Source organism: Leptinotarsa decemlineata, unplaced genomic scaffold (genome assembly GCF_025532065.1).
Source record: "Leptinotarsa decemlineata unplaced genomic scaffold, Ldec_3_MD MMD2_P_RNA_scaffold_5, whole genome shotgun sequence".
Lineage (NCBI taxonomy): Eukaryota > Metazoa > Arthropoda > Insecta > Coleoptera > Chrysomelidae > Leptinotarsa > Leptinotarsa decemlineata.
The window spans coordinates 2,771,939-2,795,227 of NW_027412532.1; the positions used below are offsets into that span (position 1 = coordinate 2,771,939).

Here is a 23,289-nt window from a genome sequence, read left to right on the forward strand (position 1 = left end):
CGAATTATGGGTATATGGTTGTAACATCGAAACCAAAGTCCAAACGTCACAATGGAAGAGCGCAGGAAAGCCAAGAGCACTCGCCAATGAACGTTCGTGATTTTGAGGTCAAAAACAATACCTTTTTCCTACCTCAGCCATCGTATTTACCAGATTTGCCCCTCTGCGACTTTTTCCTGTATGTTTTGAGGAAAAAATTGAAATTCACTTAATTTTTTGAGCAGACATCGTAACAGTATCATATATGTGAGATGTCGTATAGGTAATTTTGGTTAATCCTGTAGTAATTCCTCACGTTCATACAATCAATCCACGCCTCGAACCTCCATAAATGATTTATGCATTTCTCATCGTCAGCACCGACGTTATTTTTTTCGATGGAAAAACCACCGAAAATGTATTAACTCAAGTCGAAACAAAGGAGGAAAGTCATCAGTCTTGAGAGATAAGTACATGTCTGTGTTCCAGACCTCAGTGTTCTCTGCGGAAGATCCAACAAAACAGTGATCGATCACGTTGGCCTATTTTTTATAACATCAGCGAATATGTGTTTTGTCTTTCTTGGAAATGTATCATGGCAAATGTTATCATATATTTTCTTATTAGTCAGTGGGCTATGGTTGAAGAATGGCAGTAAACAAATCTAAAGAAATGAACTTTGAACGTTCAAGCCAGTCTCGATATACCTACAGAAGGTTGAATGGACTGGCGTTTATAAGAAAACAACTACTCCCCTGGAGAATACCACGAAGGGCGTTGGATTATATCCGACAGGCGTCAGTGTAGGAATCTTCACAGAAAATTTCCTGCCTAATCAATTGTCAATACAACTCAAAGAGTCGACTTTCAATTTTGGAATGGGCACACTTGCAGATCGGTTTCGGGCTTATTAGCCACATATCAGTACAAGATAGTGGCCATCATCGACCTAAAGTCAATGATATCTCAATTGATCAATCAATCAAAATATTCTTTATTGCCGAAAAAACACTTGTTTTGTTGACATACACACAATTATGTAAAACATAAATAAAATAAAATAAAAATAAAATTGTTATATAATCAAGCAGTATATAAACATATACATTTATCAATTATACATTTTATTCAATAGAATAAGTGTCAAAGAATAAATAAAATTTCAATCATAAAATGTTATTTGAACATTTTGTCAATTTAACGACTTATAATTTAACAGTCCATAAATGAAAATCGGAAGTTTTTCGGAGTATTTCATTCCTCTTCCTGAGTTGGAGCGAACAACAAAATGTCACTCCATCTAGTGGACAAGGTACTAACCAACTGCATATCCGAAATTTGACCGATTCCTCTGAATAAGGAAGCAAGTGTGCTCGTTCTAAAATTGAAGGTCGACTCTTTCAGTTGTATTGCCAATTGCATATGCAGGAAATTTTGTGCATATGTGTAGGTATTTTCGAGACCAGCTTGAACGTTTAAAGTGAATTTCTTTAGATTTGTTATCAGATATACAGGATGAAGAGAAATACGTTTATCCACGTACTGATATATTAACGTCCATACATTGGAAATTCGAATCAGTTTAACAATGAAATGAAAAACTAGATGAACTTTGCCCCAACAGAGATGAATTCTGACGGTGTATTTATTTTTTTCTGATAACAGGCGAATGCGGGTATTTTCTGTGCAAGATATGACATTGAAGTATCTATTCACGTAATTTAAATCATGTTTCGTTCGAATCGATAGAGCGAAAAATTCTAAAAAAAGTTGAAATGACAGTAGTCCACATTTCGAGCAAAGGTATGAATTTGGAAACTGAGCAATAACTTTTGGCATTTTTCGAAATTTTCAAAAAAAATTAGTTTTTTGCGGATACCTATTCGAAAAAAATGTCAAATTTGACAGGTTCAGAGTAGCATATGACAAGAGAAAAGAGTTGGCTTTTAACTCATTTTCCAAGCACAAACTAACTGCGAAGTCAAATCTTCATTATATCTATTGCTAAAAAGAAACGTCCATATTTCGCGAACTTTATGTGTGACACTGTATATTGCTACGAACCTGATGACGAATGAGTGGAATCCATAACAATTTTCCACTGACTTCAAATGATATTTTTCTGAATCGTAGTTTCAGTTGGCATTGAACAAACTCAAAATATCGAAAGTAAAATGGACGTGAAAAGTCTTACGGAAGAAAACAAATTCCTAGACAATTTCAAAATTCACCAGATATTCAATGACGGCTCGATTCTCGATTTTGTCCATTTTCATAAAAACACTCTCATCAACTCACTCAAAAGACTGTTACATTACAACTACGCGTCCAAAATTGCTGGAACTCTGGTTAGTAACTGTCAACTTTCATTCTGTCATCTGTCAGCTTTCATTTACGAGTGCTGCCATCTTCAAGTTGGGGTCGGAAACTCTCAGAGTTTCCGACCAGGGTTGAAAAACTCTTCAACTGTATGGAATCATAATGAAAAGAGAAATGAAAATTTCTATGGTTTTCACCACTTTTAATTGTAACTAACGTTACTGCAGTTTCGTCCTATATGGACATTCTCAAACTAATACAACAAACTAAAAATGATTCATTACATTCGCCAATATATACCATTCAGGTACTTGATTGAGTACCTGAATTTACAGTTCACAATACGGATGTGCCAATTTAAAAACCGGAGAGTAAATTGAATCGATTCAATCATTTAATAGGTTGCACCCGCAATGTTTATGGTTGTATATTTTCAAGGATTCTAAATAATTGAGTTTGCAACCCTTCCTTGCATAGTGCAGAATTTCCGTATCGTTTTGATTCGGAAACTTGTGGTTGCATGGCAAGGAATGGTTTGAAAATGTCGAATTATTTTTTCCGAGTCTGAAGCACCTTTCATGTTCAACATACCGTTTTTGAAAATTTCGTCCGCATTGTCTCACATAAACACTATTACACTCCGGAGACTTAAGCTTATAAACTCCAGATTTTTCCAATTTGTCGACCTTATCTTTGGCATTGAAAGGGAAATGAGATAACCTGGCATGTGGTCTGAATGCTACATTGTTTTTTCTGAAGAAACCTGCTATAATTTCTGGTCTTTTTCCAAAATATGTTAGCGTTACCATTTCTTGATTTCTGTTTGTTTGACCTGAGGATATATTAATCTGTGAGTGAATTTCCGGCTTTGTTTCCTGACTAACTTCTGGATAGTATCTGCGTTGAAACCATTATTATGACCTATCTGTGTAATTGTATCAATTTCCTCAGCTAGATTGTCTGCAGACAAAGGCAGTGCGAATGCTCTGTGCAACATTGAGTTGAAGGCTGCTGATTTATGACTGTCTGGATGGAAAGAATCACTTGGTATGGTGGTGTCTGTATAGCTAGGTTTTCTGAAAACATTGAACTCAAATTTATTCTGATTTTGTGTAATGGCCAGGTCTAAGGAATTTATCTGTTTCTCTATCTCTGTTTCGAGTGTGAACTGAATGTTGCTATTGAGATTGTTCATGAATGTCATAAATTGGTTCAACTGGCGTGTAGTACCTCTGAAACAGGCAAGAATATCGTCTACATATCTGTACCTAAAAATGAATATGTTTTTTACCCAGGGCGGAGTTTACTATAGTGGTGTCGAAGTTGTTCATAAATATGTCTGCTAAAAGTGGACTAAGGGGTGAGTCCATTAGTAAACCTGAATCCTGTTTACAGAGTTTGTTGTTGAACTGTAGTTAGCTCTGATCCAGGCACACATCGAAAGCTGTTGGAACTTCAAAGGAAGTGATATGGTCTACTTTGGCTTGATCTGATATGTCTAAAATGAGGGGTTAACAATCGTTGTACGGTATGTTGGAGAACATACTCTTTACATCGAATGGAACTGAAATTGAACTATGTGGCGTGGTTTGGTTCCTTATGTTTTCTACTAAATGGTATATATTGGCGAATGTAATGAATCATTGTTAGTTTATTCATCAATTTATTGTATGAAATCATACTGGACATAAGGGAACTCTTTCAACAAGGAGTCTATATGCATATCCCACTTATAATGCCTATCTATGCTAATGATAAGATATTTTTCTGCGAGACGGAGACTATTTTAAACCAGTTTTGTATTGTGTGTTGTGAAAAATGTATTGTTGATTCCAAGATTGAGAACGGCAGGAAAAGTGATTTTTTAAAGTCCATGGATAGTAAGTCATAGTGAAACCATTTCTTAATGGTGACCAAGTCTATTTCGACTGTATCTTTGAGCTCTTGCTTATTTTCTTCATTGTTTATGACAGTGGCCGTCTCGAAACTGATGATTTTTCCGCAGCTTTTGACAGAAAATAGGCCGACAATTACTTTTCTTTCAGTACAATGACGTGATGAATGGAAACTCAACATCATTTACTTATTATTAGACCACAAAATTAATGAAACAATTCTTGAAATGAATAAAACACACAAGAATTCAGATAATGAACAGAATAGGTACAATATTTTCTATAAAGGCAGTTGTAAATACATGAAGAAAAGGCTTTACGATGGCCCAACAACATTATCCTTGAAGTGGAAACTCCCACATCCCTATTTTTGACTTTGTGTATCAACTCAATTTCCGCATTCCATTCGAATAACTGAATTTTCTTTAGGAATTCAATCACTCCGACGCATTCTCAGAAGAAAAGAAAGCTAACATAAATTCTCTGGTAGAAGAAAGAATCAGATAGGGCGCTAACAAATTACTTTGGAACTTCCAGGAAAGCGCTTGCCGCATTTTCATTTGAATTCGGGACGGGTCCTTTTTTACTTTCGATTCGCATGGTGGATTTGTTTTTCTAGCAAAAATCGCAACATGAGAGATGAATCGGAAGTCGAAAATGTAAATTATCGCGAATAATCTCTCAGAGATTTAGACGAGTACGAGTTTCAAAACAGAATAACAACACACAATTAGTATTAATTTAATTCAGAAAATTCACAAACTGACAGCTACATACCAATTCAATTGTCACTATCGCTACTAGATGTATGAAAGCTATTTTCCGTTTTTGTTTTTGGCAGTGTTGTTGACTCTGGTTTCATATTATTATTAGTGGAAGTGGTTTGATTTCTTTTGAATAGATTACAAATTAGATGGTAGGGAATCTTGTAGACCGCATTTTATATATATATATATATATATATATATATATATATATATATATATAGGGTATATATATATATATATATATATATATATATATATATATATATATATAGGGTATATATATATATATATATATATATATATATATATATATATATATATATATATATAGGGTATATATATATATATATATAGGGTATATATATATATATATATATATATATATATATATATATATATATATATATATGTGTACAGTCCATTCTACGTAGGAGCGGAGCTTTTTAATAATCTTCCCGGTTGAATAAAAAGGGAAAATAAAGAAATGAGTTTCAAACAAACCCTGAAAAAATTCTTAATCAACGGTTCTATTTACAATGTCGCTGAATATCAAAGACGATGAGAGTGTATTGTATGAATATTCAATATACTTTATTTTATTTTTTTTCTTGTATTTGTGTAACACTTTCATGTATTTATTTGTTGTATCTCACGTTTTGTAAAGATTTTTATGTATGTATAATGTTGACGTATTCTATATCAACTTGTGATCATGAAGGATTTAATAAATTATTATTATCATAAAATTATTATTACATGACATTGTTTGTGTACCTTCAAAGACAGGTAGCCAGATTTCATCAATGTTAATTGCTTCTTCTTTTCTATTGAAATTATCCCTGTCTTTATGATTTTCTATTGCCTCTCTATGAACTCTTGGATGGTAATTTTGAGTTTTTGTTTTGTCGAAATCAACACAGTTGCTGTTTTGCTGTGGCTTTGTCCGTTCGACGGAAATCCGCCATTATAAATCAAGTCATACAGAGAAGGTGAACTGAAGAGACGAAAGAACTACGAAACTTCTAGAATAACTTCATCGACCAGACACAAGTAAAAACAGACAGTCACCCAGTGATTGAAGGTAACGTAATTTCCGAAGCAAAGGAAGAAGCAGAAGCTTTTAGGAAGTGGAAAGCTATAGGAAGTAGTTAATTACCTAGAAAGAGATCCCGAATTTTTTCTTCGTAATAGTGAAAACTTATGTTCTTGCAGTACGAAAGAATCACAAAACTGTGAGTTAGTGGAAGTTGCGGGCAAAGGACTGAAGAGAGTTTTCAATTATTCCAGTCGTCAACACCAATTAAAAAATTACAAGATGAAAAATGCCCCACTTTGTTTTCCCAACTATCGAAAGCAGCGACGAAAACAACAATTAATTTCCTATTTACCAGAAAAAGCTAATCCTGGATCCCAGATGGAGAGTAAACAAATTACTCCCGAAGTTTCAGGAGAAAGCACGCGTCGCATAAGTTATTCCATTTAAATTCAGTGTGGGTCGACATTGATTTACTAAAGTTTTTTTTGTCCAAACGTTGCAACAGAACGAACGAACTGCGCCTCCATGAAAGGAAGCACATTTTATTTGCATGAATTTACATATGGAACACTGAAGGTTTAATCAGGTGGGTCGGGAAAGTACTGGAAAATCGTTGTAGCTTCTAGGCTTAGCGATTTTCAAATCCTCCATTATTTTTAATGTCCTCACTGAAACTGGGGATTTTTCTTTCAATTACGGAAATTTTTCCTGATTTGAAATCGCTCAATTTACTTTGTGGTAGAGTTTTGAATTTTTTCTGCAGTACCGTTTTCTTCTTCATGGCCGATTTGTATCTATAGTTCATGTGTTCTGAAGGCGTCGAAAAACAGTTAAAGAGAAGTTGTAATCTAGTAAAATTATTGAGTCATTGAAAAGAATCGAAATCACGAAATCTTATGGGTGCCTTTTACGTCTCAGATGCGCACTAAGAAAGGATTATTGAATATTCCAAATGTGGTTCCCCCACTGAAGATAAAAGAGACGCGTTTACAAATGAAAATTACCTTTTCATCAATGTTTACCCTTACCGATATATTTTCAGAGGCTGAAATTCTGTATGTAAGTTTGTTTTATGGTGTAGATGTGCAATATATAAGGAATTTTCAAATATTCCAACTGAGGGCCCCCGTGAGGGTAAAGGGGCGCGTATACATATGAAAATTAACTTTTCATCACTGTTTACCCGTATCGCTATATTTTCAGAGGCTGTAATTCTGTATGTAAGTTTGTTTTATGTTGTAGATGTGCAAAAAAAAAAGAATTTTCACATATTCCAACTGAGGGCCACCCGTAGGAGTAAAAGGGGCGCGTATACATATGAAAATTAACTTTTCATCACTGTTTACCCGTATCGCTATATTTTCAGAGGCTGAAATTTTGTATGTGAGTTTTTTTATGGTGTAGATGTGCAATATACAAAGAATTTTCAAATATTCCAACTGAGGGCCCCTGTGGGGGTAAAAGGGGTGCGTATACATATGAAAATTAACTTTTCATCACTGTTTACCCGTATCGCTATATTTTCAGAAGCTGAAATTCTGTATGTAAGTTTGTTTTATGTTGTAGATGTGCAAAAAAAATAATTTTCACATATTCCAACTGAGGCCCGTAAAAGGGGTAAAAGGTAAAAGGGGCGCGTATACATATGAAAATTAACTTTTCATCACTGTTTACCCGTATCGCTATATTTTCAGAGGCTGAAATTCTGTATGTGAGTTTGTTTTATGGTGTAGATGTGCAATATACAAAGAATTTTCAAATATTCCAACTGAGGGCCCCCGTTGAGGTGAAAGGGGCGCATATACATATGAAAATTAACTTTTGATCACTGTTTACCCGTATCGCTATATTTTCAGAGGCTATAATTCTGTATGTAAGTTTGTTTTATGTTGTAGATGTGCAAAAAAATAGAATTTTCACATATTCCAACTGAGGACCACCCGTAGGAGTAAAAGGGGCGCGTATACATATGAAAATAAACTTTTCATCACTGTTTACCCGTATCGCTATATTTTCAGAGGCTGAAATTCTGTATGTGAGTTTGTTTTATGGTGTAGATGTGCAATATACAAAGAATTTTCAAATATTCCAACTGAGGGCCCCCGTTGAGGTGAAAGGGGCGCATATACATATGAAAATTAACTTTTGATCACTGTTTACCCGTATCGCTATATTTTCAGAGGCTATAATTCTGTATGTAAGTTTGTTTTATGTTGTAGATGTGCAAAAAAATAGAATTTTCACATATTCCAACTGAGGACCACCCGTAGGAGTAAAAGGGGCGCGTATACATATGAAAATTAACTTTTCATCACTGTTTACCCGTATCGCTATATTTTCAGAGGCTGAAATTCTGTATGTGAGTTTGTTTTATGGTGTAGATGTGCAATATACAAAGAATTCTCAAATATTCCAACTGAGGGCCCCCGTGGGGGTGAAAGGGGCGCGTATACATATAAAAATTAACTTTTCATCACTGTTTACCCGTATCGCTATATTTTCAGAAGCTGAAATTCTGTATGTAAGTTTGTTTTATGTTGTAGATGTGCAAAAAATATAATTTTCACATATTCCAACTGAGGCCCGTAAAAGGGGTAAAAGGTAAAAGGGACGCGTTCACATATAAAAATTACCTTTTTATCACTGCTTATCGGTACCGCTATATTTTCAGAGGCTGAAATTCTGTATGTAAGTTTGCTTTATGTTGTAGATGTGCAACAAGGAAAAATTTTTCAAAACTGCTACTGGGGCGCCAGCCGCAGAGGAAAAAGGCGCGTACTTAAATAACGTAACTTTTTCTTCACTGTTTCTCCATGCCCTCAAATTTCCGGTGGGTGAATTTATATTCAGTATCAGCATTGCATCCGTGAGGATGCAAACAATAAAAATACTCCTGTATCTCTCATCTAAATTTTTTATGAAAGTAATAGAAAGGTTTATGTTCTTTAAAATAAATCGACTACGATTTGAAAGATAAGTAAAAAAAAGATTGGAGGCGCCGGGCATCGATCCCGGTACCTCTCGCATGCTAAGCGAGCGCTCTACCATCTGAGCTACGCCCCCTGATGATAAGCAGTTTGCAATTTACAAATATTGTACAATCAAGTATATTATTGCCTTGGTAACATAAGGGGTAAGATCAATAACAATCGCATTGTTAGCGAGTCAGTGATTAATTGAAAATAATTAGAGTATATCATCTGATCACAAGTATGTGATTAAATCATTCAAGATGGAAGTCTCATTTTTACCATCAAAATTAGGTCCTGTGACATTTTTATCATTGAATAATATCGTATCATTATCCAAAACTCCTCCAAGAAGAAGAACGAGAATGTATTTAGATATGACGAAAAAAGTTACATTTGGTAAAGTAAACATTCATTTGAACATTCTTCATTATTTCTTTTCCTTGCATTTCAATATATTTCTTATTCATCCCAGAATTTATGCGATGAATCGAATCCTAACCACTAAATATACAGTTTGTCTCTCTTTTTATGAATAACTTTTTCTACCAGATGAATATCTGGGTGTTGGGCTTTCTGTAATTCCTCAATGTGAAATCGCCCTGTATTTCATCTTTTTCAGAAGTTTCCAAGATATATGTGGTCGGATTAGTCAGCTCAACATCAGTGGTCCAATTTGGAGTATAGAACTTATTGAAAGCATGTCGATATTTGGTTAAAATAATGAATAATTTACGTACTCTGTTCATATTATCAAATATGGAAAATTGACATGAAATAATTAAAGTCCATTTAAGATTGAAAGATGTTTCAACCTCAACTTCAATATTCTAAAACAAAAACACTCAGTATTCAGAATTCCTTTTTCAATATTCCAAGTTCATAGACATCAAAATTGATACGATCACAGGGTATAGAAATGTAAAACAATCTCCAAATACGCAAACTTTGAGCTTTTCATCTTAGTATAATGACCGGATCAAAGTTGTAATGTCAGCGTATAAATCATCATAAATATTGAGGGAGGTTTTTAGAAATTGCACTTTCAAACAAATAATTGTATTTTCTGTTATTTAGGTAATAGAATTAATTAAATTGATGAATTGTTAAATTGCTATCGATATCATTGTTATCATTTGTTAATAATTGGTGAAATAGTTGTAAATTGGTAATACCACTAATCGGTAGTGGCAAAACCATGCTTGTTGCACTCATATTGCTGAACAATAAAATTTTCGATTGAAATTTATCGATGAAATTTCTGGGTCTTGTGTTATTACTTTAGATGTAATCGTTTTAGTCACTCACCAAGAATTCCAAGGCGGAAGTTGAGCGTCACCACAATAACGTGGCCGTAAGAAGCAAGAACGCTCCCGTCGTAAGGATGACCAGCCCCCCACTCGAAACTTTCACCGTGGACGAAAACCAGGACTGCGTAGGGAGCGTCCAGACCTCGGTTTCCTGAAACAAAAATCTGAATTGAACATTTTCTTTCAGAATCAACAGTAAAATCTGTGTTGGATCGAAAAATGAGAAATTGCTTCTAGTCTTTCTGCAGCTTTCACTGCAGAACTCAAGTTCGACTGCTGATATTCATGGCAAACCAAAACAGACAACGTAGTTCCAATAACCATAGTCTTTTTTGGTGGGCTTTTTTCAATGAGTCTTTGTACTTCCTACCTTGATTCTATGGAAACTGAAAGAGGTATATAGTTGGATATCATCGGCATAGTGATGAATTTTGCATGTCTGTATGTATTCATGGTCCCAATACAGAACCCTGTGGAACTCCAGATCTTCTGACCAGTGAAGTAGATGTTCACCATCCAGTATGACACTTTGAGCCTGTTTTAATGAACAGCTGTCTGAAAGAGATACTGATCTTTTTTATACAAATCTTCTGTGTCAAAAGCCTTGCTGTAATCAAACAGAATGAGATAAGTGATTCTTTTCATCGCATGATTTAAAAAATCATCAATGATGCGGATCAGTAATGTTATTCTACTAAATTGTGGGCGAAACCCTGATTACACGTCATAAATGAGATTTTTCTCCACAACGTAGTTGAAAATTTGTACTTTTGAGATAATTTTAAACATTCAACGTAGTACCAATAACCATGGTCTTTTTTGGTGGTTTTTCTTTCAATGAGTCTTCGTACTTCCTACCTTAATTTCATGGAAACTGAAAAAGGTATATAGTTGGGTATCATCGACATAGTGATGAATTTTGCATGTCTGTATGTATTCATGGTCCCAATACAGAACTTTGTGGAACTCCAGATCTTCTGACCAGTGAAGTAGATGGTTCACCATCCAGTATGACACTTTGAGCCCGTTCTGATGAACAGCTGTCTAAAAGAGATACTGAAGTTTTTTTTACACAAAATAGACAAATCTACTGTGTCAAAAGCCTTGCTGTTATCAAGCAAAATGAGACAAGTGATTTTTTTTCATCGCATGATTTGAAAAAATCATCAATGATAAGGATCAGTGCAGTTGTTGCACTAAATTGTAGGCGAAACACTGATTGCATGTCAGAAATGAGATTTTTCTCCACAGCGTAGTTGAAAATTTGTTCTTTTGAGATACTTTCTAGTGCTTTTGACAGAGTAGAAAGTAGGCTGATGAGAAGTATATCAGACAATTCGGTGGGATCGCTACATTTTGCTAGAGAGGTAACTCTGGCATGTTTCCATATAGATGGAAATCGACTTGTTGTGATAATGGAATTGGAAGGAAATGAATTGAAGAAATTGAAACAATTTACAAAACATGGAATTATAAAAAAACAACAGAAATCAATTGGTGCTCCGGAGCGACTTGTAAAATGCTATTCATGTAGCAAGTGTTTCCAAAATTATCATATCCAATTTTCTTCTCAAGGTTTTCAGGACAACTCTCTACTGATTCGCAAGAAAGAACATGTTTCACAGAATCTGCACTTCTCAAGCTGCAATCGATCCTTCCAAGTGATGAAGGGTTTCGTAGAGGGTTTCGTAGGCTCTTGCTTCATGAAGCTCTTCCACTGAAAAGAAACCAGAACCACCACCAACTCATATTTGGGGGGCGAGAATTAACGGGCTGAAGACTAGAAATACTCAATATTTGCAATGGAATAGAAACGGTTCATCACATCTTAAACCAATGTTAAGTTCACGAACAATTCAGACGAACAGCGGACATGTTGAAGATAGATACTACAAGAATGATTATCGAATGATGTGGCTGGAATCCAAAATACGTTGAATTTTATAAAAACGAAGTGACCTATACCAAAAACTTTAACTGAAAATTATCGTTTCCAGCTGGAAAGTAGCAGCTAATGACCTAGCAGTCGATGCGGCCTGATGAAAATGAATATTTCTCAGAGAAAACCTCGAAAACTCTATCTCGTACACGCCTTCTATCATTTATTAAATTCCAATTGAGACCTAAATCTGTTTACCCGGCCAGAAACGTTAATAAACTATGGTTCCAATCTAATAGCATCAAGGCCGTACCAATTGCCAATTATACGATTATCTTGTAGTCTGATTAAAGAAATAAATTTTCCTTCTAGACGTAAATAAGCGTTTGTTGTCGTTTTGTTGCCAATTCGGGGCTAGCAAGTGTTGTTTGGCGAGTCCGGTAGACGACTATTGTTTTTCATGATTTTGATTAACGAACCAAAATTCACTCGTACATTGATTGTATCTGCAGAATTGTATTTTAGAGTCACTCTGAAATATTTTTTTCCACCATTATGAATGAAAAACATATTTTTACGATGGCGAGGTGAGGTTTGAATTCGAAATAGAAAAACATTAGTTGTTCCATGGTCAAAATTTCACAGGACTCAGCTCATAACTTCGGAGGGAGGAGTAATTTCTGACTATTGGGGAAAGATACTTTTCAGGGGAAGCAATTCATAGATGCGAGTATGTGCATGTATTTGTTAAAATACTCTATGGTGCCATATTATTGATATTCGCAACAAGTTGATATTAGTGTTGACCATTTGGATGAGTCCTTTTCAAAATTTATCATCTCTTTGACTACTCATTCGATTTGACAACATGATACAAGTCGATTGATTTCATCAAAATGCAAATTGCGTACTTGGGATTCGATGAAATCGACGAAGATCGTTTTTGTCTGGCCCTTAGAATAAATGAAAGCGAAGAACTTTACGATTAGATAATTATGAACTAACTGCTTGCCAATCCCAACGAGTCTAGATCCTTTTGGTCGGTAGCTGAAGCTGTAAATCAAATTTTTACAAAATAGTCAACTCCAACACTATCATGAGTGGATCTACTAGCTGAACCATTTGTGTCAGACTTTTCAACCTCTCTCACAAGGAAGGTGTTCGCTTTCAGCCTATTCCCAAAAAGGGCAAGAAAAATATCTCAAATGACTATAGACCAGTCATTTTGCTATCAGTGATATCAAAAATCATGCAGGAAGCCGAAAGCGATAACATTTTTGAATAGAGAATGAAAAGATCTCTCAAACGATATATCACAAGCCTATACTTCGAATTAAAAAAATTGGAGGTTGCCTGTCATTTGACGGAGGTTGAAGGTAGGTAGGTCTAAAGTTAGTGGGTCTATTCGACTCTCCACCGCAACCCACAAGGGTTTATTGTGGCTCACACCTATTCACACTCGGCTAAATAAACCCAGCTTTTTAACGAAGCCGATTAGTTTGAATGGTGAGTGGTCTTTCAGGTCATTTGGTGAGAGTACGGATCTGCCGAACTCTAAGGACCTGATTTGGTCCCCAGTGGGGCACGCACAAAGTATATGCTCTATTGTTTCATCATTTTCCAGACAGATGCGACACACACTGTCTTCCGACAGTCCAAGTCTCTGCATGTGATGATTCAAATGACAGTGACCTGTAAGAAGGCCTGTTAGATATCGTAGTTCATCCCTACTGTAGTCCAACAACTGTTTGTAACCAACCTTCGAAGGGGTGAATAAACGCCTTGAAGTGAGCCAATCCTGGAAGATTCTGCCAGACGTCCATAAATCTTCTTGCCATCCAGGTGTTCAGTGTTTGTTTGGCAAAGCCCAAAGCGATGCCAATGACAGGTTCTGGTCCGATGAAGCTGCTTGCAGCACCCTCCTTTGCAAAAGAGTCAGCAGCTTCATTGCCTTCCAGGCCAGTATGGCCAGGAATCCAGACCAGAGACAATCTGTTGGGTTTTCCTATTGAGGAGAGTCGTTTTAGAGTCCAATTTAGACGTTGATCGGTAGGAGCCAAGATCTTCCAAAGTTTCGCTCCAGCCATTTTCTGTGAAGTCTTCGGCCGTAAGCAATTGCTACATAAGTGATTATTGGTGTGACAATCATAACATGAATCCATTGGATTTGTTTGGGACACAAAACCCAAGTTTTACCACAATTCATCCAATTTTTCCTCCTGGTGAAGGGGATCATCACAGTTTTGCTGGTGTTGACACACATCTGCTCCCTCAGGCACCAACTGTCAACAACGTCCATCATACTTTGGAGGATATTACAAGCTATCCTTCTAGACCTGGACTTTGCCAATATTTATTTTATTTATTCGTTTTATTGATCACAAGTACACAATGGTGTCTGGAAGTCACATAAAATACACATATATGACATATAAAAAATTGTAAATTATAAATCATTTACAACGTTAAATTACAACATAATTACTTACACATGACATATGAAACAAAATTTAAAAGTGAAACATAAACATATTGAGGTCCATATAGATTATTAGTCGTTTTTGGCAGTTTGCTACCAATTTAGACGTTGCTCGGCAGGATCCAAGAGCTTCCAACGCCGCTTGACTCTTCGAGAATATTTTCATTGACTTGTGAGTGAGGTTGGATTTATCCAATCTCTCCGCACACATTTCTATAGCGTAAATTTCCGCTTGAAATACAATCGCATAAGTTCCTAGACAGGTAGATAACTCTGTCTTGGGTCTGCGACTGAAAACACCTGCACCACCAGAACCGAAAGGTGTTTTTGATCCATCTGTGAACCAATAACTATCTGCTCTTGATATTTCCTTCTCAAGGGGGATCTAGTTCTCTCTACTCGGAAAGAGTACTTCATAAGGCAGTTCGTAGTTGACAGTTGGAGGCATAGAGTCAGATGTCATTTTCAGAATGCTGCGACTTCCAATGTCAACCAACAGTCTGTTGCACTCTGCATTGAATTGATTTGTGCAATTGGCAATGTGCACAAGTCTGTATGCAGTCCATCTAGCCTCTTTCTCCAGAAAAATGTGATGATATGATACTGATGGCACCACTGATAGCCAGACAAGCCTGTCTCTGTAAGCAAACAATTGCACCATAAGAGATTATTGGTCTGACAATCATCACATAAATCCAATGGATTTGTTTGGGACCTAAACCTCAAGTTTCACCACAAATCTACCGACATGTCCATAGAGACAGTCTGGCTTTGTGTAAAACTTTTTCTGAGTGGGCGTTCCAGGTGAGTCTTCTATCAAGGACAACGCCAAGATATTTCACCTCCCTTCCAAGCGGAATGACCACACCATTGGGGGAAAGTGGCGTTAGATCGTCCAATTTTCTCCTCTTGGTGAAGGGGATTAACACAGTTTTGCTGGGGTTGACAGACATCTGCTCCCTCAGGCACCAACTGTGAACAACGTCCAACGCGCTTTGGAGGATATTACAAACCACTCTTCCCGACGTGGAACTTGCCAGGATGACAAGGTCATCTGCATAGGCTTGCAGATCGACTTTTCTTCTGTCGAGGGAATCAAACAGACTATCCACCAGGAGCGACCACAGAAGGGAAGATAGTACCCCACCTTGAGAGCAGCCCCTGGTGACCCTGAACCTGATAGCCTCGCCTTGAAGAGTCGTAGTTGCAGTTCTGTTTACTTTCCTTTAGATTTAGGTAGTGCATTGTCAAATGCTCCTTCAATATCAAGAAATAGAGCAACCGCAATCTCCTTGTAGTCAAGGGATTGGGATATTTTCTCAACGAGGTTGTTTAATGCTGAATCTGTCGATTTGTCGGTTTGATAAGCATACTGGTGGTTATTCAGGGGGGATGCATATAATGCTCCTCTCCTGATCTGCCCGACCAGTATCCTCTCAAGTCCTTGCAGTAGGAAGGATGTGAGGCTGATTGGTCCTACCGATTGAAGGTAGGAGTAGCATTTTTCCATTGGAGTATGTCAAATTATGATTTATATTTGACGTGTTTCGAGATTTTGTTATGATAGTTACCGTAACCGAAATGATGAATTTATTCCACTTGGCTTTTACACCCTATATTGAAATATTTTTTATTCTTGAAGCGACCAAATCGGAACTTGGTCGAACTACTCAGTCAATTGTCATTGGAAATTCTGAAATTTGGTACTATAGTTTCAGGATGTGAGAATTGTTTTGATGGATTTTTTATTCTACGTAGATCTCCTCTTCAATTTTCAATAGTTGCCACGGTTTTTGTTTATCTGAATTGGTAATTATATGCTAACTCATTGTGGAAAATTTGGAATCGGATAACACTCAACCATAATTTTCTTAATTATGTGGAACGACACTCGTGTGAACTTTGATTCAGAGGTTCAGATGAAGACGAAATATCAGCAAGAAGCTATTCAATTGATATGGATTTTGTGATATACTCGTATGTGAAATGCTCACAAATATTTTGAAGTTCCCTCAGCCCATCAATGTCCAAGAACAGAGAGAAGAGGATGGACCAGATATACCGATTATCTCTCGAAAACTTGCTATTTTTCAGAATGCTTACAGATATTTTGAAGTATCTTCAGGTCATCAATATATTAATTCTCAATGTCCAAGAACAGAGAGAGAGGAAGATGGACCAGATAGTCCGATTGTCTCTCGGAAAATTTAATATTTTTCAGAATGCTTGCAGATATTTTGAAGTATCCTCAAGCCATCAATACCCTATTTCTCAATGTCCAAGAAAAGAGGGTAAAAGATGGACCAGATACCTCGATTGTCTCTAGAAAAAAATCTAATTTTTCAGAAGCAATTGCAGATTCCGTTCCCAATCAATCGAACTTCGCGAAGTTGAAATAATCCGATTTAGCCGGGAGTTGGAGTCACAAACGTCTGTAAGTGTGCGGATCGGCTTTCTCATTAGCTGCTTGCAAACTTTTTAATCCAATTTGAGTTTTTCGAAAGCTAATGAGAAAGAAGTGGTCGACCTTTTTATTCTTCACGTCTCGCTGCTTCTATGCATAGAGTTATGGAACTCATTATGGGGAAATATTTTATTACACCAGTTTTTATGCCATCAGTCTGCGAAGGAGTTTGCTGTGGATACTTGAGAAGTTTTAAAATATTTGATTCAGTTCTTTGTGAGAAAGAATTCAATTTTGTTGTTTCTAATCCGCCGGATGTTAAATTCTCAGAGGTCTGGCACAGTCTGCGAGAAAATTATGTTACGGATTTTTAATGGAATCGCATTTTGTTATTTCTCACTCTGGAGGTTGATGGAAAATATTCGGCGTAGAGAGATTATGGCACCAAAAAAGTATTTGGAAAATGAGAAATGAGACGAACATAAAACTCCTCAAAACATAATTGAATCATAATCAAATATTTGTTTCAGATTAAATTTAGAAAAAATTATTATATGATATAAAAATTATCGCTGCTCTGTTGCGATGAAAATCACAAAAAAAAATTGTTGTTTAAAATAATTCCTGGTTGAATAGGACATTCTGAAAATGAAACTCCAAATGAATATTAACTACAAGCGACTTGCTCCGGCACCGTACAGTTGCAATTATGATACTGAGGAAATCATTCTGCGGAAATTCAAGTAAATCGAAAAACAGTGATAAAAAGATAATTTTGTTTAAGGAATTTTCGAAAATCCTTCCTCATTGCACACCTACAACATAAAACGAACCTAAATACAAACATTTTGCCTTCCGTATTCCAAAAACACTTTATTGTGAGATTTTCACTAAATTGTTTTACAAAAACGCAACACGTGTTTCGCCATACAATGGCTTCATCTTTCAACTGAGTTGAAAGACACGCCAGATGAAGCCATTGTATGGCGAAACACGTGTTGCGTTTTTGTAAAACAATTTAGTGAAAATCTCACAATAAAGTGTTTTTGGAATACGTTAGTTATGGATTTTCATCAAGTATCGGCCGATTCCATCATATATTTTGCCTTCGATACGGAGAAACAGTGATTATGGTTTTTATATGTAAAGGCGCCCCTTTTATCCCCACAGGGGGCGCTTCAGTTAGAATATTTGAAAATTCTTACTTATCGCATACCCAAGGCATAAGTAGCACCTGTATACTAAATTTCAGCTTCCTAGGACTCACCAGTATGGAGAAACAGAGATGAGTGTGTGTTAAGTGGATGACTCTCGCATTTATGAGTATGATAATAATAATAATATGATTTTATTTCCTTGAGACAGTACAGGCTGTATGGAAAAAGTCAAAGGAAGGGTTTCATACAAAGTACATATACCATCAACAAACGAATAGAAAACACCGCATAAAAACATACAAACGGTTATATATAACAGATAATCAAAAGCAAATAAGTACATAAATAGATGAGAAATAAATTCCTTAGAAGTGAAGTTCTAAAAACTGTTCTATGGAGTAAAAACAATTTTGCACTAGAAAATCTTTCAGATTTCGTTTGGAAATGAAAATGGAGCTACTAATTTTTATGTTTTTATATATATATATATATATATATATATATATATATATATATATATATATATATATACACAATTGTAAAATATAAAGTGAGGGTAAGGTTAATACTGCATTTCTGCAGTAGGTTCGAGAGCTCAAACCCTACATTGAACGTATAATTCCTTTTTTGTGCTATAAAAACACGAGACGATGAAGTTGATGTTGGCCAGAAGGTCAAGCCATATCGTAGTCTACTTTCTACCGGCGCATAATAGAGCAGCAACAACTGATCAGGATTCAGATTCGAAAGGTAACTGTGTGGAGTTTGGAAACAAGAACCTCACAGTGAGATTTCCAATTGAGATGGTTATCAACATTCAATCCCAGAAATTTCGTTCTTGTGACATTAGTGGAGATCATAGGAAAAACAAATGAGATATATTCACAGGTTCTTTGCAAGATATGAAATCTGAGGCATTTGGTTTTATCAATATTCAGAAAAAGACGATCTGCCAAGAACCAATTATTAACTGCGGACGAAGTTTCCTCACAGTTTTCCCTTATAGAACTTTCTCGGGTATTGGAAATTATAAGTGAGGTGTCATCTGCGTACATAGTGAAGGATGCTGGCAAAGGGAGCATATCAATGTCATTGATGTAAATTATGAATAGCAAAGGGGTAAGTACTGGCCCTTGTGGGACACCCAAGTCGTTTTTCAAGCACCCAGATGACTCCATTTTGATTGAGACATACTGCCATCTGTCACAAAGATATGACCGTATCCAATCCAGAGGTGTACCCCTCACAGTATAGTGATAGAGTCTATCTAATAGAATTCTGTGATTTACACAGTCAAATGCCCTGCTGAGGTCACAAAAAATCTCAACAGGGTATTCGCCTGCCTCAATGTAATCCACTAGTTTGTGATAGTAGTAGTAGTAGATAGTAGTATACAATATATATAAGCGAATCATTGAAAAAGACGAAAAGAATTTCATACCAAGTCACCCAAATCAAAAACCAAATGAAAACTCAATCTCCCATTGAACCGAATATTATGATCCATAAAACTTTCACGAATTCGATTGGTTCGTTCAAACGAATAGGAGAATCGAATAGTCTGGAATGCATCAAATCTATTTTAGAATTGAAATCGTCATTTCCTTTTACACGCTACTAGAATTCCAACGGATATCTCTGAACGGTATTTTATTTTTCTTTTCCGACACATCTCTACGTGAATATTTGAGTATTTATTTTCAGAAAGAGGCTTCGATTTGTTGCTTGCTTGCTCATTCATAAATGGTTCGAAACGTTCAGAACTGAAACAACGTGTCAGTGATCCAAAACAAGATCTCTCAGAACAATGGGGATATTGGAAAATGTGAGCGATTTGTTCAGAATTGAATACTGCCAGTCATTCTTCTTCAAGTAAAAGCGCAATAACATAAAAGGGATGAGTTCTTCTATGTATGAGCTGTAGGAAAATGTAATAATAATTATAATAATTCTGTATTTTCCAGAAGGACAATACAAGTATTGTATAGGAGTAGTCGTTTATCCAAAATCAACAGAGCGTGATAACATTCAGTTAAATTGTATATAACAGAACAGTATAGTAATGGTAAAGCGTAAAAGTGAACAATAAAAAAATAATATGACAGTACATACTCAGTTAATTGTGTAACACATATATACATATACAGACATATAGACATATATACACTTATACACATATATACATATATTCACCCAAATACACAATTAACAGACAAATCATAAAGGATTCACAAATACTTATTATAGTGCCTGATCGACTTTATAATAGCATCTTTCAGTTGAAAAATGTTGAAGACTTTTTTTAAAACATGTTGAGGTTCGACTCTCTCTTACATAATCTGGTATTTTATTAAATAATGAATGACCTAGTGAGTTTGGAGAGTTTTTAGACAATTTGACTCTGGAAAAGGGTATTTTCAGCTGATTTTTTTTCTTGTGTCATGTTTATTAATGCTAGATCTGGTTGAAAAACTGTTATAGTTACTGAATATATACACACAAACTACAAAGATAAAGAGTGATGGTAGCGTCATGATTTTATATGTTTTGAATACATCAACACAGCCTTGTCGAGAGAATAGGTTAAACATTACTCGGATTGTTCTCTTTTGTGCAACAAATACATCATTAGCTCTCGAAGACCTTTCCCAGAGGGAGATGGCATATCGAAGTCTGGAGTATACTTGGGCATAGTAGAGCATCAGAAACTGATCATTAGACATAACTTTATGTATACTATTATGTAAATTTATGTATACTCTTCTGTGGAGACTAAGCAGTAGTCCAATGTCCTACGAAGTTGGTTGAAGCCAAAGGTTGTACCATCCACGTCATTCAAGTACGTCGTAACCAAATAATAGAAGGAGGGACAACTAAGGAAATAGATGAAGCATACTTGGGCTGAATAGTTTTGATAGGCTCTTCAGATGAACCACCCTGTCAATCCTCATGACCAGGTAAAATCCAGAGGAACGACTGTCTGAAGGAAAGTACTTCATCTTGAGTGGTTCGAACGGGCTGCAATGTTGAACAATCTTCCTTTTGTCTTCACCAAAAAAGAAACGGAGACGTATGATATTAAAAAAACTGTACTAAATTGATGTGATATCCAAATTCATATTCCTGAGATTTTAGAAGAATAGTGTGAATTGTTTCGTCAAACGCCTTTGCAGAATCTCTTTGCACCACGACAACTCTTTCTTCAGGTCCAACAATTTTATTGGACCCCACGGGACATATTTAGGTGTATCCTTTCCGAAGCTCTGGTCCATCAGATATATTGCTCATAGTCGTAGGAAGCTGTGGAGAGTCATTCTTTGGAGTTATAGGAGGCTGTGGAGAATCATTCTTTAGAGTCATAGAGGGCGGTGAAGAATCATTCCTCAGAGCCGTAGGAGGCTGCGTGGCATGAATGAGCTGTTAGAAATGCAAGTTTCTAAAATGCACAGAATGATTTTTTTCTTAGTTGAGTGAATTTGATGAGTTCACTTACTTTATACCTCCTTGTCATGAATCCATGTTGAACTCGTAAAATTCGTGAGGGGACGAGAAAGTGAAAGTATGAGGATGGTTTCAGAATTACCCGGCCCAACAGAGAAAACACAAAAATTTTTGGAAAAAAACATAATCTTCTTGCAGCTCTCTCTATACGCTTTTCCCAGCCACGTTCAATAAGTTCGATATCAGCCGTAGGTTGGACTACCTATCGGACGCTTTCCCAGGTGGCGGATGAGGGAACGGCCAGGGGACTGGAGGCCCTATCCGGAAGGCCAATGTGGTCTTACGGACGGGGTCGTCGGACTCCTGGTCAGTAGCAGAAATGGGTAGGGTGAGAGGAGCTGAAACCCCCAAAAGCCTGAGCAAAACATGCCATCGTGGACCAGCCTACACAAGCTAAGGTGTAAGGAATCGTGCCGACAGCTAAATGACCGCAGGGTGATGTGCAGTCGCGAACGATCCATTTGTGCGAAACCCCAGTGTAATCAGCCTACCTCTGGTAATGCGGGGCTCTGCCAGAGGTGACCAACTCTTCCCTTGGTCACACAGAAACAGAAACATCAAAAACGAAAACCAATCCCGAGGCTGGAAAGAAGTGCTCACCTCAATCTGAGGCTGTGGCTGGGGATGAAAAGAAATTTCCACCCCAATCTACCGCTTGGAATGAGGCTGGACATAGCAGATCACCTCCAACAGCATAGGCACTTCCTGCGGTGGGCGCCAAGAGCTCAGCCTGGATTAAAGGCAAGGAACCGGCTGCCGTTGCAGGAAAGCTCCCTCACTTGTGCACTTCCACGGAGGGAACCCCAAGAAGCTTGAAGAAGCCGCGCAACGACAGTAATATCGCTGCACATTCCAAAACCTTCACAGAGGCCACCGTGAGACACCTCAAGATTGTCAAAGATAGTGTGTGTTTGGCGAGTCTTGGCCTACACCTGCCAATATTAAGGAGATGTCTCCAAGTGATCTGTTCACCTTCCTGGAAAGGACAGTATGGACAATGACCTAGGAGGACAATTCCTGGGGAGGATGTACAATGGGTACATGATTCTCGGACCCAATGATCACTTACCTCACGGTGTGGGTAAGTGATCCCTGATTTACCGTCATAACAATAATAGGGAAGACAGAAAATACTACATCAAATAGTTGCTAATAACGTTTAATATTCTTGGTATTATTTTTGTCAATTTAACAATTTCATTGCACTATAATACATTGAATTTTGAAATTTTTAAATTAGCACTGAGCAATAAGCATCTGTGATTTTATTTCTTTCTCAAATTGATGAATATTATGATTTAAAAGGGAATAATATTAGCAACCTTCCAAACTTCTGGAAAAATACACTGTCTGAAGGATTCGTTGAAAATATGTTCAACTTCATCAATACAGTGTGGTATCACTCAAGAAATTATCTTGATATTTATATTGTTAATACCTAAAGCATTAGATTTTATTTCTTTGATAGCAGTCAAAATATCATCATCACATATATCGGTGAGGGAAAAGTTCATGGAAGCGTTCAATTTATTATTATTGTAGAATGAAAGAGTGTCATTATTTACTATTGAATGTCCAGCCACGTTTAAAAAAT

At 36.5% G+C, this 23,289-nt stretch overlaps 1 protein-coding gene and 1 non-coding gene across 2 annotated transcripts in view; both read right to left on the bottom strand.

The window, feature by feature from the left end:
- The window catches only part of LOC111502093 (neuroligin-1), a 476,486-nt gene that overhangs the window by 119,427 nt on the left and 333,770 nt on the right, over window positions 1–23,289 (bottom strand). The window contains exon 5 of the mRNA XM_074169241.1: window positions 10,274–10,426. Coding sequence (XP_074025342.1) covers window positions 10,274–10,426 — 153 coding nt within the window. The remainder of the gene's footprint in view (window positions 1–10,273; window positions 10,427–23,289) is intronic.
- TRNAA-AGC (transfer RNA alanine (anticodon AGC)) lies at window positions 8,987–9,059 on the bottom strand. The gene has a single exon. It is a non-coding gene; the product is annotated as a tRNA-Ala (tRNA).